The 12,349-nt window shown below is 42.2% G+C and overlaps 1 protein-coding gene across 1 annotated transcript; it reads left to right on the top strand.

Moving 5' to 3' along the window:
• Nucleotides 1-12,131, top strand: thbs1b (thrombospondin 1b). Its single transcript, XM_085383245.1, has 23 exons — nucleotides 1-238; nucleotides 403-479; nucleotides 1,010-1,569; nucleotides 1,689-1,764; nucleotides 2,099-2,179; nucleotides 2,304-2,413; nucleotides 2,867-2,992; nucleotides 4,005-4,101; nucleotides 4,968-5,141; nucleotides 5,270-5,446; nucleotides 5,533-5,706; nucleotides 5,964-6,091; nucleotides 6,201-6,353; nucleotides 6,546-6,764; nucleotides 6,879-6,986; nucleotides 7,387-7,546; nucleotides 7,652-7,770; nucleotides 8,234-8,468; nucleotides 8,585-8,812; nucleotides 8,928-9,199; nucleotides 9,313-9,410; nucleotides 9,498-9,637; nucleotides 9,757-12,131. The coding sequence occupies exons 2-23, from the start codon at nucleotides 416-418 to the stop codon at nucleotides 9,762-9,764; spliced, it is 3,507 nt and encodes a 1,168-aa protein (XP_085239371.1). The 5' UTR covers nucleotides 1-238; nucleotides 403-415; the 3' UTR covers nucleotides 9,765-12,131.
• Nucleotides 12,132-12,349: the final 218 nt, after the last annotated feature.

Genomic DNA, 12,349 nt, shown 5'->3' with positions numbered 1-12,349 from the left:
CCTTCGGCTTAAAAAGCTGTATTTTAGCGGCTGACACCGGAGGGAGAAATTTCTATATAACAAAAACTAAAATACAATAATTTCTTTTTGTCATTATTTTCCTTCTTTTCGCAGTGGAACTTTATAAATATATGTATACATAAAAACAACTCGTCACAAATTCATGCTTGGGGATTAATTGTTGGATTTCTCCAGATTTTTCCGGATTTTATTACTTTGGACCTGCTGCTTTAAGCAGGTAAGTGGTAAATATTCTGAGTGTTTTTGCAGCAGCGTCAGCCATCGCTCTTTGGGCACCTGTATTTTAGGTGTATACCTGCTGCAGGCTGACTCTTTCTGACAATATCATTAATGCTTTAAATTAAAATGGAACTGCTGTGTTTTTGTGGTTATTTGTCACAGACCGCAGATCACCATGAAGCTGCCGGGGATATTTTTGTTATTGATGCTTTGGACCTGCGAGGCTGCGAGAGTCGCAGGTGAGTTTGTCTCAGTTTGAACTGGTTAAAACTTGTCAGTATGATTCTTGTGGAAGATAAGGGGAAAGAAAGCTTGTGTTTGTTTTTTGTGTTTGTTTTTAATTTAACCTCCTAAGACCCGAACTCTTCCATGGCATGCAATTTTGATTTCTCTTTGATATTTGGGCATATTGGTACCCAAACAATGTAAAAACAAAGAATTACCAGATTTTTTGTTTTACCTGATTTTTGTTTCTAAGAAACATGAGAGCCACTTATGAGGATATTCGTTTAAATTTTCGATAGAACAGTAGCAGTATAATGTCTTCGTAAGTGGATATCAGGCCCTTGTAGAGCAAAATTTAATATTTTGGTCTAAATAACCCAAAATGTGATGTCCACATATGTGGACGCCAGGTCCTAGGAGGTTAAAAAAAAGAATATAAAGGAGCTGGTATGGCTTTAAAAACGTTTTGCAGTACTCTAAAAGTGAAAACAATAGAAATCCAGCGCCTCACAAAGGCTGACTCCTTATTGTTATTCACCCGCAGAGAGTCGAGACGACAATAGCGTGTATGACTTGTTTGAGCTCGTCAAAGTCCCCAGCAAGAACCACGGGGTGACCCTGGTGAAAGGAGACGACCCGTACAGCCCCGCCTACAAGATCCTCAACCCGGACCTGATCCCCCCGGTCCCCGAGAACTCGTTTAGGGACCTGATCGATTCCATCCATGCCGAGCGGGGTTTCCTCCTACTGCTCAACTTTAAGCAGTTCAGACGCACCAGGGGAAGCCTCCTGACTGTGGAGAAGAAGGATGGATCCGGACCCGTGTTTGAGGTCGTCTCAAACGGCAAAGCGAACACCTTGGACATTGTTTTCTCCACCGAGAACAAGCAGCAGGTGGTTTCCATCGAAGATGTGGGTCTGGCTACGGGTCAGTGGAAAAATATCACGCTGTTCGTGCAGGAGGACTGGGCAAAGCTGTACGTGGGATGCGATGAGGTGAACACCGCCGAACTGGATGCGCCAATTCAGAGCATCCTGACGCAGGAGACTCCGGCCAGCGCGCAGCTCAGGGTTGGCAAGGGAGCCGTGAAGGACAAGTTCACGGTGAGAGCTGAGAGAATGGAGCAGCATATGTCAGGAAGGAATTTCTTTTTAAATACTTTGAGTGTGATGAACTTTTCGAATTGTGTACCGGTGCTTAAACTGCACACTCATACTTGCAGGGGGTCCTACAAAACGTGCGGTTTGTGTTTGGAACGACTGTGGAAGCTATTCTGCGCAACAAAGGATGCCAAAGCGGTGAGTACTCAAAGTGTTTACCAATCACTCATCTGCTCCATGCACTCTCAAGTGCGAGCAATTCCTTATCAAAGAAATCTGCGTGTACTCCGTTTGTCTGCTGATTTCTGTACCAAACACTGCCCGAGAAGCTGTTTACGAGATGCCAAAAAGGAATGCCAGTTTACAAATATCTCAGAGCTCTGTGGTCTCACAGTATGTTCTCCAGCCTATGCAGAATGAACTAATTACTTTTTTGCATAATTTACTGCTGCGGGGCATTATGCTCGACCTTATTAATTAATATATTACCATTGAAATAGTATACTGATTCACAGCAGTATTTTTCTTTCAGCCATGACTGACACCATGGTCCTGAGGAACCTCAATGGCTCCTCGGCCATCAGAACTGAGTACAGTGGCCATAAGACTAAAGGTAGGCATTGCTGCATCTGATGCACTCAGTCTGCAAACTTTTCTAAACTATATGAGAATTAAATAATTTTAATCTGAAATAAAAATTAAGTATGTTTTTCTCACTGTTGTGTATTCTGGTGAAGACCTGCAGATGGTGTGTGGCTTCTCCTGTGAGGACCTGCTCAGTATGTTTAAAGAGCTGAAGGGTCTTGGTGTGGTGGTCAAGGAGCTGTCCACTGAACTCCGCAAGCTGGTAAGGAGCAAACCCAGAAGACAGTGTAGAAGAACCTAAGTGACGTCTGCCTCTTTGCTGGTTATCTGTTTGCCTGTGTGTACGTCAGATGTGTGTACAGTTGTCTGTATTTTAATCAAAGGAGATACTGAGCTCTTAAATATTTGTAAAGCTCTGCACTGTGAATGAAACTGCAGAAGGCATCTGACAGAAAATCATCTGTAATTTCAGCAAATCAGTATCAGAAAAACTGCAAATGGTTTTTACTGTGTAGTTTTACTGTTTATTACTCTGTACATCATATAATTCTTTCCTCTGTGCTGACGCTGAATTTGCTTACCTCCTGCATTTCTTCAGAATTGTATCTCTGTTACTTTGTGAATTTTAAAAGGGGCTTCACATTTTTTCTCTTTTAACAACCAAGCTAACAACTCATTATCATAAGTCTATTTTTCTTGTTTCTCTTTTCCTCAGACGGATGAAAACAAGCTTATTAAATCCCACATTGGAATTCACAGTGGTGTCTGTATCCACAATGGCATCGTTCGCAAGAACAGAGACGAGTGGACCGTGGATGACTGCACCGAGTGCACTTGTCAGGTGAGATCTCCACAGCACTCCCACCAGTGTACTTAAACACACGTGTGAGGAGGACTTACTCAATGCTCTGACTTCTCTTTACATGTACACACACACAAGCACGCACACTGTGATGACAGCCCACAATGGGCAGACACACTTAACCACAACACAACTGATCTGGTCAGTAATTAGTAAGTAGTGTGGCGACTGGGCAGGAGGCCAACAGTCTTTATTGTTGTAATGACAGGTCTGCTGTCAGAAGTTCAACTTGACTGTGGCCTTGAGGGGCTTGAGGGACTTAAGTGATCCGTTGCCCATAATTAAGAACAAGACCTTGGCTTTGACAAGTGGACAAGAGGATGTAGATGTAAAATACTTGGGAGGAAATCTTCCTGCATTTCACCAGTGGGTTCATTTGCTTATTTCTCCCTGTGCAGATAGACTACTTCTTCCAGGTTCCGCTTTTTTCCCTGTCAGTGATCAGTTCCTGGAGGGAGAACATTAGCATGCATAGTCAAAAGGCAGTTCTTATGCCTGAGTCATTCATAGTGAACCCTCACAGGTTGTGCTGGCAGGCTGGCTTTACTTGTTCGGGGCTCTGTGCCCAGTCCGGCTCCATGCTGAAACCCATATCCATTATTAGGACTTTGGCCTCTTTCCCACCCTCCCCTGACCTAGTCGGCAGGTGTTGGCTGCAGGGGTCCCCGTTCTCAGCCAGAACTCTTGCTTCTCACTCATTCTTCCATGATTAAACTCACATGACCAATAGAGAATTTAATGAGATGGTTGCACGTACATGGGCGAGGCCTCGATTAAAAACATATCTTCAAACATGCACTAATTTAAATGGATTTAAACAACCCCACAAACTCCACATTAGTGACGCCGTTGTGAAGGGTCCAGTGTTTCAAATTCCATTCAAGCACTGGGACTTGACTGAGTGCCTGGACTGAGTTTGGAGGAAAATTGCAGCAAAACTTGAGTGATATCCAAATATTTAAAAATGAATTTGATCTCTGTGCTTTTGCAGAACTCTGCTACTGTGTGTCGCAAGATCTCCTGCCCCCTGATCCCCTGTGCTAATGCTACTGTTCCCGATGGAGAGTGCTGCCCACGCTGTGGAACACGTAAGCATTTCTAATCTACGATCTCCAACACATTTTATTATGACCTGCATAGCTATACAAAGACACACTGTAATTAAAATAATTATAGGTATGCAAACCTGCACTATAAATGTTACATTAATGGTCCACATAGTGTAAAGTGTATGACATTTCAGCTAACACTGTACCATTCCCTGAGCGAGCTGTTTCTATTTTATTTGCCATATAAAACAAAAAACCACAAATATTTCCCTTGATGTATTGATGTAAAGCTTTCTCTTCATTAGAAAAAATGCTAGTTTTAAAGATGATTTAACTGCATTAGTATGAAAGGGTGCTTATGTGTTTGGAACATTGGCGCTTTGTGCTCTAAAACATCTTTGAATCTTTAAGTTGAAATGGCTGCAATTTGCCAAATTGGTTAAAGGGGAATGGAAAATTGGTTTTCTGTTTAGTGAAGCCATCTTTTACATGAGGGGAGGTGGCATGTTCTTCATACCTTGGCAGACTTGGCTGCGATGCTTCCCTAAAAGTAAACATTGGGAGCCGCATTCATCCCGGCCTCAGCCACTTGCTGAAGTCATTACAGACCCAGGGTCATGTTTTCAAAAGCTGTTTCCTCTTTGGAAAACATAAGCCAGTGGGGCATCCCTGTCCATCCTGAGGACAGGAGGCCTTTCTATTTCTCCAGTTAGTCCTCTACGTATGCTCACAACAGCTGTGTCTCCCAGTTAAATCCAGACCATTAGTCCACTGCTTTTAGAGCTTCCCCTCCTCATTTAAGGTTAGGGGCTGTTTGCGAGGGGGTGCTGCTTCGCTGCAATAGCTCTTTTATTGTCTCCCTCTTCGCCTCCTTCTCATATTCTCTCCCTCTCCCTCCTGCTCAGCGAGCGACTATGCAGAGGACGGCTGGTCGCCGTGGTCTGAATGGACCCATTGTTCCGTGTCATGTGGGCGTGGCATCCAGCAGCGTGGGCGCTCTTGCGACCGTATCAATAACAACTGTGAGGGCACCTCTGTGCAAACCCGAGACTGTTACCTCCAGGAGTGTGACAAGCGCTGTGAGTTAACTTAACCAACAACAAGAACAGACAGAAAATATGTGTGACTTTTTTATGATTTGATGTCACTGTGGTTCAACTTTTTGGCTCTTGATAACTGATCTCTGACCTTGTCTTGTGGCCTTTAGTCAAGCAGGACGGCAGCTGGAGCCACTGGTCACCATGGTCATCATGCTCGGTCACCTGTGGTGCTGGTGTCATCACCCGAATCCGCCTCTGCAACTCCCCAACTCCTCAGCTAGGAGGCAAGGACTGTGTTGGAGAAGGCCGGCAAACTGAAACGTGTACAAAGTCCCCGTGTCCCAGTAAGTTTCTTCATACTACAGTTGGATTTTGCTACTGTGTAAAGCAAGAGAAGACGTTGATCATGCTTTCTTCATGTCTTCATCAGTCAATGGCAACTGGGGTCCCTGGTCTCCCTGGGATTCATGCAGTCTCACCTGCGGAGGTGGTCAACAGACTCGGAAACGCCTGTGCAATAATCCTGCACCACAGTACGGCGGTAAAGAGTGCGTCGGTGAAGCCAAGGACATCCAGAGGTGCAACAAGACCCCCTGCCCAATCGGTGAGGCATTTTATCATTTAAAGGAGTTCCACATATTCCATGTATTTGGTATTTTTTATTATTCATGTTTTTAAAATTTAGTCTTTACAGCATTATTGTTGGCATCCACTTCAATGTAGGTTTTATTTATTGAAGTTTTTTTTTTAAATATACGTAAGTGTACCATCTCAATGAGATCATAACTGGAAGATTAGGATTACTAAGATTAAAAGCAGGTTACATATGAAGGATTTTGATGACTGCATTGCTGTGTTCAGATGGATGTCTGTCCAACCCTTGCTTTGCTGGTGCCAAGTGCACAAGTTTTCCCGATGGTTCCTGGAAGTGTGGGAAGTGCCCAGCAGGATACACTGGCAATGGGATCAAGTGTAAAGATATTGATGAGGTAAAACGTCTTTAGCTGTTGTTCAATGATTAAAGCAGCTACAGTCATATATTAGAATTCAGGCAACATCGTAACCATAACTGTGATTCTTTTTTTATCCTGAAAACAGTGCAAAGAGGTTCCTGATGCGTGCTTTGAGTTTAATGGGGTGCACCGCTGCGAGAACACCGTTCCAGGCTACAACTGTTTGCCCTGCCCAACTCGTTACTCAGGACCCCAGCCGTTTGGCCATGGTGTGGACCAGGCCGCCGCTAATAAGCAGGCAAGCAGATTCCTGTTTGAAGCCAAAAACAGAGCAAGAGAGACAACTTTTATTAAACAAATACTGATAACAGGGAGAGGTCATACTAATGTGTTGTGATGAATATGTGCCTTTCTAAGGAGAGAATGTCATGAATTTAAACTATGCAGAGCTTGTCTCACCACTGATATTCATCTCATCTTCAATCTACAGGTGTGCTCACCCCGTAATCCCTGCCTCGATGGAAGCCATGACTGTAACAAAAATGCCCGCTGTAACTATCTTGGACACTTTGCTGACCCCATGTTTCGATGTGAGTGCAAACCTGGTTATGCTGGCAATGGCCATATCTGTGGAGAGGACACAGATCTGGATGGGTGGCCCAATTCAGATTTGGTGTGTGTTGAAAACGCCACCTACCACTGCAAAAAAGTACGTAGTAGCAAAGCAGCTGCAAAGAAATGTCAATGTTTTTGCAGAGTTAAAGTGAAAATATCTAAATATTGCTTATAATGGCTGAGACTGACTCTGTTGTTGTTCATTCAGGACAACTGTCCCAACCTCCCGAACTCAGGGCAAGAAGATTATGATAAGGATGGCATTGGAGATGCTTGTGACAATGATGATGACAATGATGGTATTCCTGATGATAGGGTAAGTAAACATTTCCAGACAGGAAATAAGATTGTACAAGGAATAAGTGTGAAACGGTGCCTGTGCACATCTTTTTGCATTCATCACGTTGTCTAATAAGAGGACAGGTGGAGATGGGGGTAGGGTAGAGGAGGGTGGCGCTCAAAAGAAAAACAAATGTTTCTCCCAAGGCTGAGCCAAAACCTCAAATTCCAATGCTGAGGTTCTGAAGGAGCTGCGCTGTGTGCTGCTAATCCCAACATTTGATGCAGGAGAGAGCCTACAAATAAAGCTGCTTTTCATCCTGCATCACCCCCTCCCTGTAAATGGGCAGGGAGGGAGTTGGAAATTACAACCGCAGCACCTTAAAAACTGTCATTGACTCTTTCTCTAACACTGCGTTTTTCTCTTTTTCAAACAGGACAACTGTCCTTTTGTGTACAATCCCAGGCAGTATGACTATGACCGTGATGATGTGGGTGACGGCTGCGACAACTGCCCCTACAATAGCAACCCAGACCAGACAGACACCGACAGCAATGGAGAGGGAGATGCCTGCGCAGTGGACATTGATGGAGATGGTGAGACCTGCAAACAAAAAATAATCAGCATAACTCTTAGACAATACTTTTATATTTTCTGCTTTTGTGCTGCCTTTTCATCTAATTTATTTCCGTTTATGCCAGGCATACTGAATGAGAAGGACAACTGTCCCTATGTGTACAATGTTGACCAGAGAGACACAGATCTGGATGGAGTGGGAGACATGTGTGATAACTGCCCACTAGAACATAATCCTGATCAGGTGTGTAAAAGCAAACACACGCATTGCTGTTACCCATTTGCTTCAGTCTTACCCGGCAACAATAATCCACATTCATCTCCCGGGCTCTCTTTTATATCTCCCTTTCAGTCAAAGCAGGCTTCAGTAGTTGCTGAAGCATTATCATGGCATGTAAAAGGTGGAGTAAATCCTGTATGCAGCTGAAGGGCACATTAGTTCAGTAAGGCGTGGTGGGGGGCTAGGGCTACACTGAGAAAGAGGAATGTGTTAAACAACAGGAATTAGGAGAAGAATAAGGGAAGGAGGGGAAGTCTAAACTGATGTGCTTTTTAAAGAGTGAAGCGCACAATTAAAGGCCAAAAGAGACATGTTCAGACATGAATGCAGCTGTTATTTGGTGGTGTATAGAGTACAAGTAAGCTAATACTCAATTTTCCCCATAAACCAGATCTAACTAGGATGTTTAAACACTCTAATTTTGCAGTTGGATTCAGATGATGACCGCGTGGGAGACAAGTGCGACAGCAACCAGGACATTGATGAGGATGGACACCAGAACAACCTGGACAACTGCCCGTATATTCCCAACGCCAATCAGGCTGACCATGACAAGGACGGCAAAGGTGACGCCTGTGACCATGATGACGACAATGATGGCATCCCTGATGAAAAAGACAACTGCAGGCTGGCGTTCAATCCTGATCAGCTGGACTCTGATGGTGAGCAAAGTTGGACATGGATACATCTAAGCAGTTTTATGCTGGAACACATATATCTATACACCCTGGGTATTATTATTATTATTATTAAATAATTTGGATTATGTATTTTTCAGGTGATGGCCGTGGAGATGCTTGCAAAGATGACTTTGATCAGGACAATGTGCCTGACATCTATGACGTGTGTCCCGAGAACTTTGACATCAGTGAGACAGACTTCCGCAAGTTCCAGATGGTTCCTTTGGATCCAAAAGGCACCTCCCAGATTGATCCTAACTGGGTCGTCCGCCACCAGGGCAAAGAGCTGGTTCAAACTGTTAACTGTGACCCTGGCATTGCTGTTGGTAAGTACCAACGATTTCTCTGGACCAAATGTGTAACTTTGCAAAGACTAATAGGAAAGTTTCTTTTTTCTATTCAATTCTTGTCGTGACACCCTTTCAACCTGTTTTTGTTCAGGCTACCATGAGTTCAATGCAGTGGACTTCAGTGGGACTTTCTTCATCAACACTGACAGGGATGATGACTATGCCGGCTTTGTGTTTGGCTACCAGTCCAGTTCCAGGTTCTATGTGGTGATGTGGAAGCAAATCACACAGACCTACTGGTCACATAAGCCAACTAAGGCACAAGGTTACTCTGGCCTGTCCATCAAAGTGGTTAATTCCACCACCGGCCCAGGAGAGCACCTCAGAAATGCCCTCTGGCACACAGGCAACACCCCAGGACAGGTACATTGGACTTCTGTTCTTTCATGGACAATTGAAACATTTATTTTTGATAATCAAACCTAAATAAAATAGAAAAACTCATGTCTTTTATTTATTTTTTTCACACGCTTTAGGTTCGCACTCTCTGGCATGACCCAAAGAACGTTGGATGGAAAGACTTCACTGCCTACAGATGGCATCTGATCCATAGGCCGAGAACAGGACACATTCGGTGGGCAGAAAATAATTTTGAGTCTGTAGGTAGTTACCCTTCATGAGTTTGGCATTCAAATGTCTAATTTTTCCTTGATTTCCACAGAGTTGTCATGTATGAGGGTAAGAAGATCATGGCTGATTCTGGTAGCATCTATGACAAGACGTATGCAGGTGGAAGGCTAGGTCTTTTTGTCTTTTCACAAGAGATGGTATACTTCTCAGACCTCAAGTATGAATGCAGAGGTAAGTTTTATTTGAAAACCACTAAAGTTGACATTGTTCTATTAAAATGGACTCTAGAATTAAAGACATTAAACAAACCCTCTGCAATCTCTTCATGTTATGTCTCTTCCTTTTGACAGATGCATAAATGTACGGCGCAGGAAGCTCTGAGGAATGCACCTTTTTGTATAAAGTATGAACTTCTATATTCTTATGCAAAGTCCAGGGACCGATTTATTGCCGCAACTCTTTATTTTTGGGCATGCTCACTCAGACTGGGCGAAGGGCATATGGTTAGCCTCAGGGTAACTTGAAGCCGGTTTGGAAAGAAAACCAACCAGCTGAATGCCATTTGAGGATCAGAGAGCCCCTTCTCCACCACCATCCTTAACATCTATAAGAGCAGGGAGAGGTGAAAAAAAACCCAACAAAGCCTGTAGGTCACCAACACCTTTCTATCCCCGCTCTGCCTGCTTTACCCGCTCTCTGAAAGACCTCATTCATCTCTGTACAGGAATGGCTCCTCATAAACAACTATGCACTTCCAAGTCTTTACGTCTCTCTCTCTCTCTTTCTGTCTCACCTCTTCAGCCTTTTCTGCCTCACTTTCTAGATGGACTTCCCAAAGAAATAAAGAAGAATATTTCCTTTGCCTTACCAGTCTGACCAGGATGTAGATCCTGGAAATACAACTTATGAGGACTCAAAAAATGAAGATGACATTTTGTAGGAATTTTTGTTGTTAATGATTTAAGAAAACTGTTGAGAGGGGAGCAAGTTAGAAATAAGGGGAATATGATGCTGTGGATAAATGTTTGCATGCATGTACAGAATGTATGTGGAAGACTAACCATGAATGGAACAAGAAAGTTCTTAAATCTTCTACCCTAAAATCTCTAGGGTAGAAGAACTATGAACTGTGTTTGTCTCAATTTGAATACTTCCAAGAGCAGAGTTCCAAGTAGCACAGTATGTACACTGCATACTTACGTAATGCATGAATTCCGGCAAAGTTGTCTCAAACTGAACATGCTAAAACATGTTCCTAATATAAAAAAAACAGTTGCTTTTGATGAGTTAGCTAACATGTTTTGTAAAAATTTGCGACTTCTTGAGCCTTTGGTGATTCTTTTAATACAGAATTACTCAACAGTGAAGATTACAGTTCAATTTAACATACCTAAACACCAGACAAATCCATAACATGCACTGTTTGGTGTAAGCTAGAAAAAAACCCTGCTACTGTTAGCTAGCTAGCTGGAATTGGAGATAGCTAGCGGGTGAGAAATGTACAGCATTTCATATTGATCTTCTGACTGTTTTGAGTATCCTATCTGGGTACTTGTGCTCTTCATGATGCCATATGTGAGCGTTTTGTCACACTTGCCTTATGGAAGTATGCAATGCAAGACAGCACTGGTTTATGTTAACTATCATTTACATACAGGTATTGTTGGTTTTTTTGATGTCATCTGGTTGTCTTAACAACTCTCAGGATTAGATGGAGATAATTATATTTTACAAAAAGTTGCTTGAGTCTATAACCACATAGTCAAAATTTCTTCCAAAATACTCCCTATATCAGATCCTAACTGTAGAAATCGAAGAGATTTAGCCCCCTCAACTTTTGGGGGAATTTGCTATGAAATAATGTAAATACATCTAATTTATTGATTTTTGCCTACAGTGTAGGCAGTAAACAAAATTTTTGTACTTTGAAAAAGTAAAAGTATCCTTCCAATCACAGTGAAAATTGACCCCAAATCAGGTACGCTTAGATACAGGATGCATAACATTGTCGTTGTCTTTTATCTCCAGAATTCGTTACTCTTCAGACAGGGCTATTTAGCATGAAGTGTATCTGATCCGTGTGCCTTTTCTTCAGAGAGAGATGAAAAACAAAGGAGATCGTTGATGTACAATTATTACCTCATTGCTGTTGTATAATTTGATCAAACAAAAACATAAGTACTTCTTCGTATTCCTTTGAAATGATTGACATCTTAGTGCTACTGTAGCATGAGCTGTAAATAATATAACATGACATAGCTACAAATACAGCAGAGCTCCCAATCCCATGATTTACTACAGTGAAAATTATAAGAAGGTGGGATATTTCTTTTTTTTTTTTTTGTATTTTGCTTTATCACGTATGTCCAATGCGGTTTTTAGCAGATAAATTATTGTCCTGTTTGTCTTAGTGGTTTGTGAGACGCTGATTTTGTGTGTGTGTGTGTGTGTGTGTGTGTGTGTGCGTGCGCGCGTGTGTTTGTAGAAATTTGCTATTTAAATAATTTATCAGGATTTGCTGCCTTATTAAAGGGCACATGTCCATCTGTATAAACGGTTTGCACACTGACGTGAGGATGTTATGTTCTTTATTGTTTTTATCTTTTTTGTTATTGTGTATCAATGTTACCAATATTTTTGTACAATTAGTTTTGCTTGTCTGTAAACATTTTCATAGTTGTACAAAAGCAAAATGCTGTTTTTATTCATCACAACTATTTTGTTATGTATTTTAAGACAATAAATAGTTGTTAACATTCTCATTACTTTATTGTTTTTCATGCCATCTAGCATTGATCAATCCACGATTTATGGAGAACAGTGACTCTCACCAACAAAATCCATCAAAAACGCAAGTAGATTTGATCAGATCTATAGATTCAGCGCACAGCAATCAAAATTACTCACAGTCAAATGTTTCCCCTACTTTCTCAGAAGCACAGA

The sequence above is a fragment of the Rhamphochromis longiceps genome, linkage group LG15, assembly GCF_057381845.1.
Source record: "Rhamphochromis longiceps isolate RC_006_pf linkage group LG15, R_longiceps_female_GT1.1, whole genome shotgun sequence".
Taxonomy (NCBI): domain Eukaryota; kingdom Metazoa; phylum Chordata; class Actinopteri; order Cichliformes; family Cichlidae; genus Rhamphochromis; species Rhamphochromis longiceps.
The sequence above is the reverse complement of the archived record's forward strand: the minus strand, read 5'-3'. Positions and strand labels throughout refer to the sequence as shown.

Bases quoted from the DNA above. Each gene is read 5' to 3' on its own strand.
- thbs1b (XM_085383245.1), top strand. From the start codon at position 416: ATGAAGCTGCCGGGGATATTTTTGTTATTGATGCTTTGGACCTGCGAG. The intron at 1,570-1,688 runs GTGAGAGCTGAG...TCATACTTGCAG, and splicing joins CCGTGAAGGACAAGTTCACG to GGGGTCCTACAAAACGTGCG. The intron at 5,142-5,269 runs GTGAGTTAACTT...TGTGGCCTTTAG, and splicing joins CCAGGAGTGTGACAAGCGCT to TCAAGCAGGACGGCAGCTGG.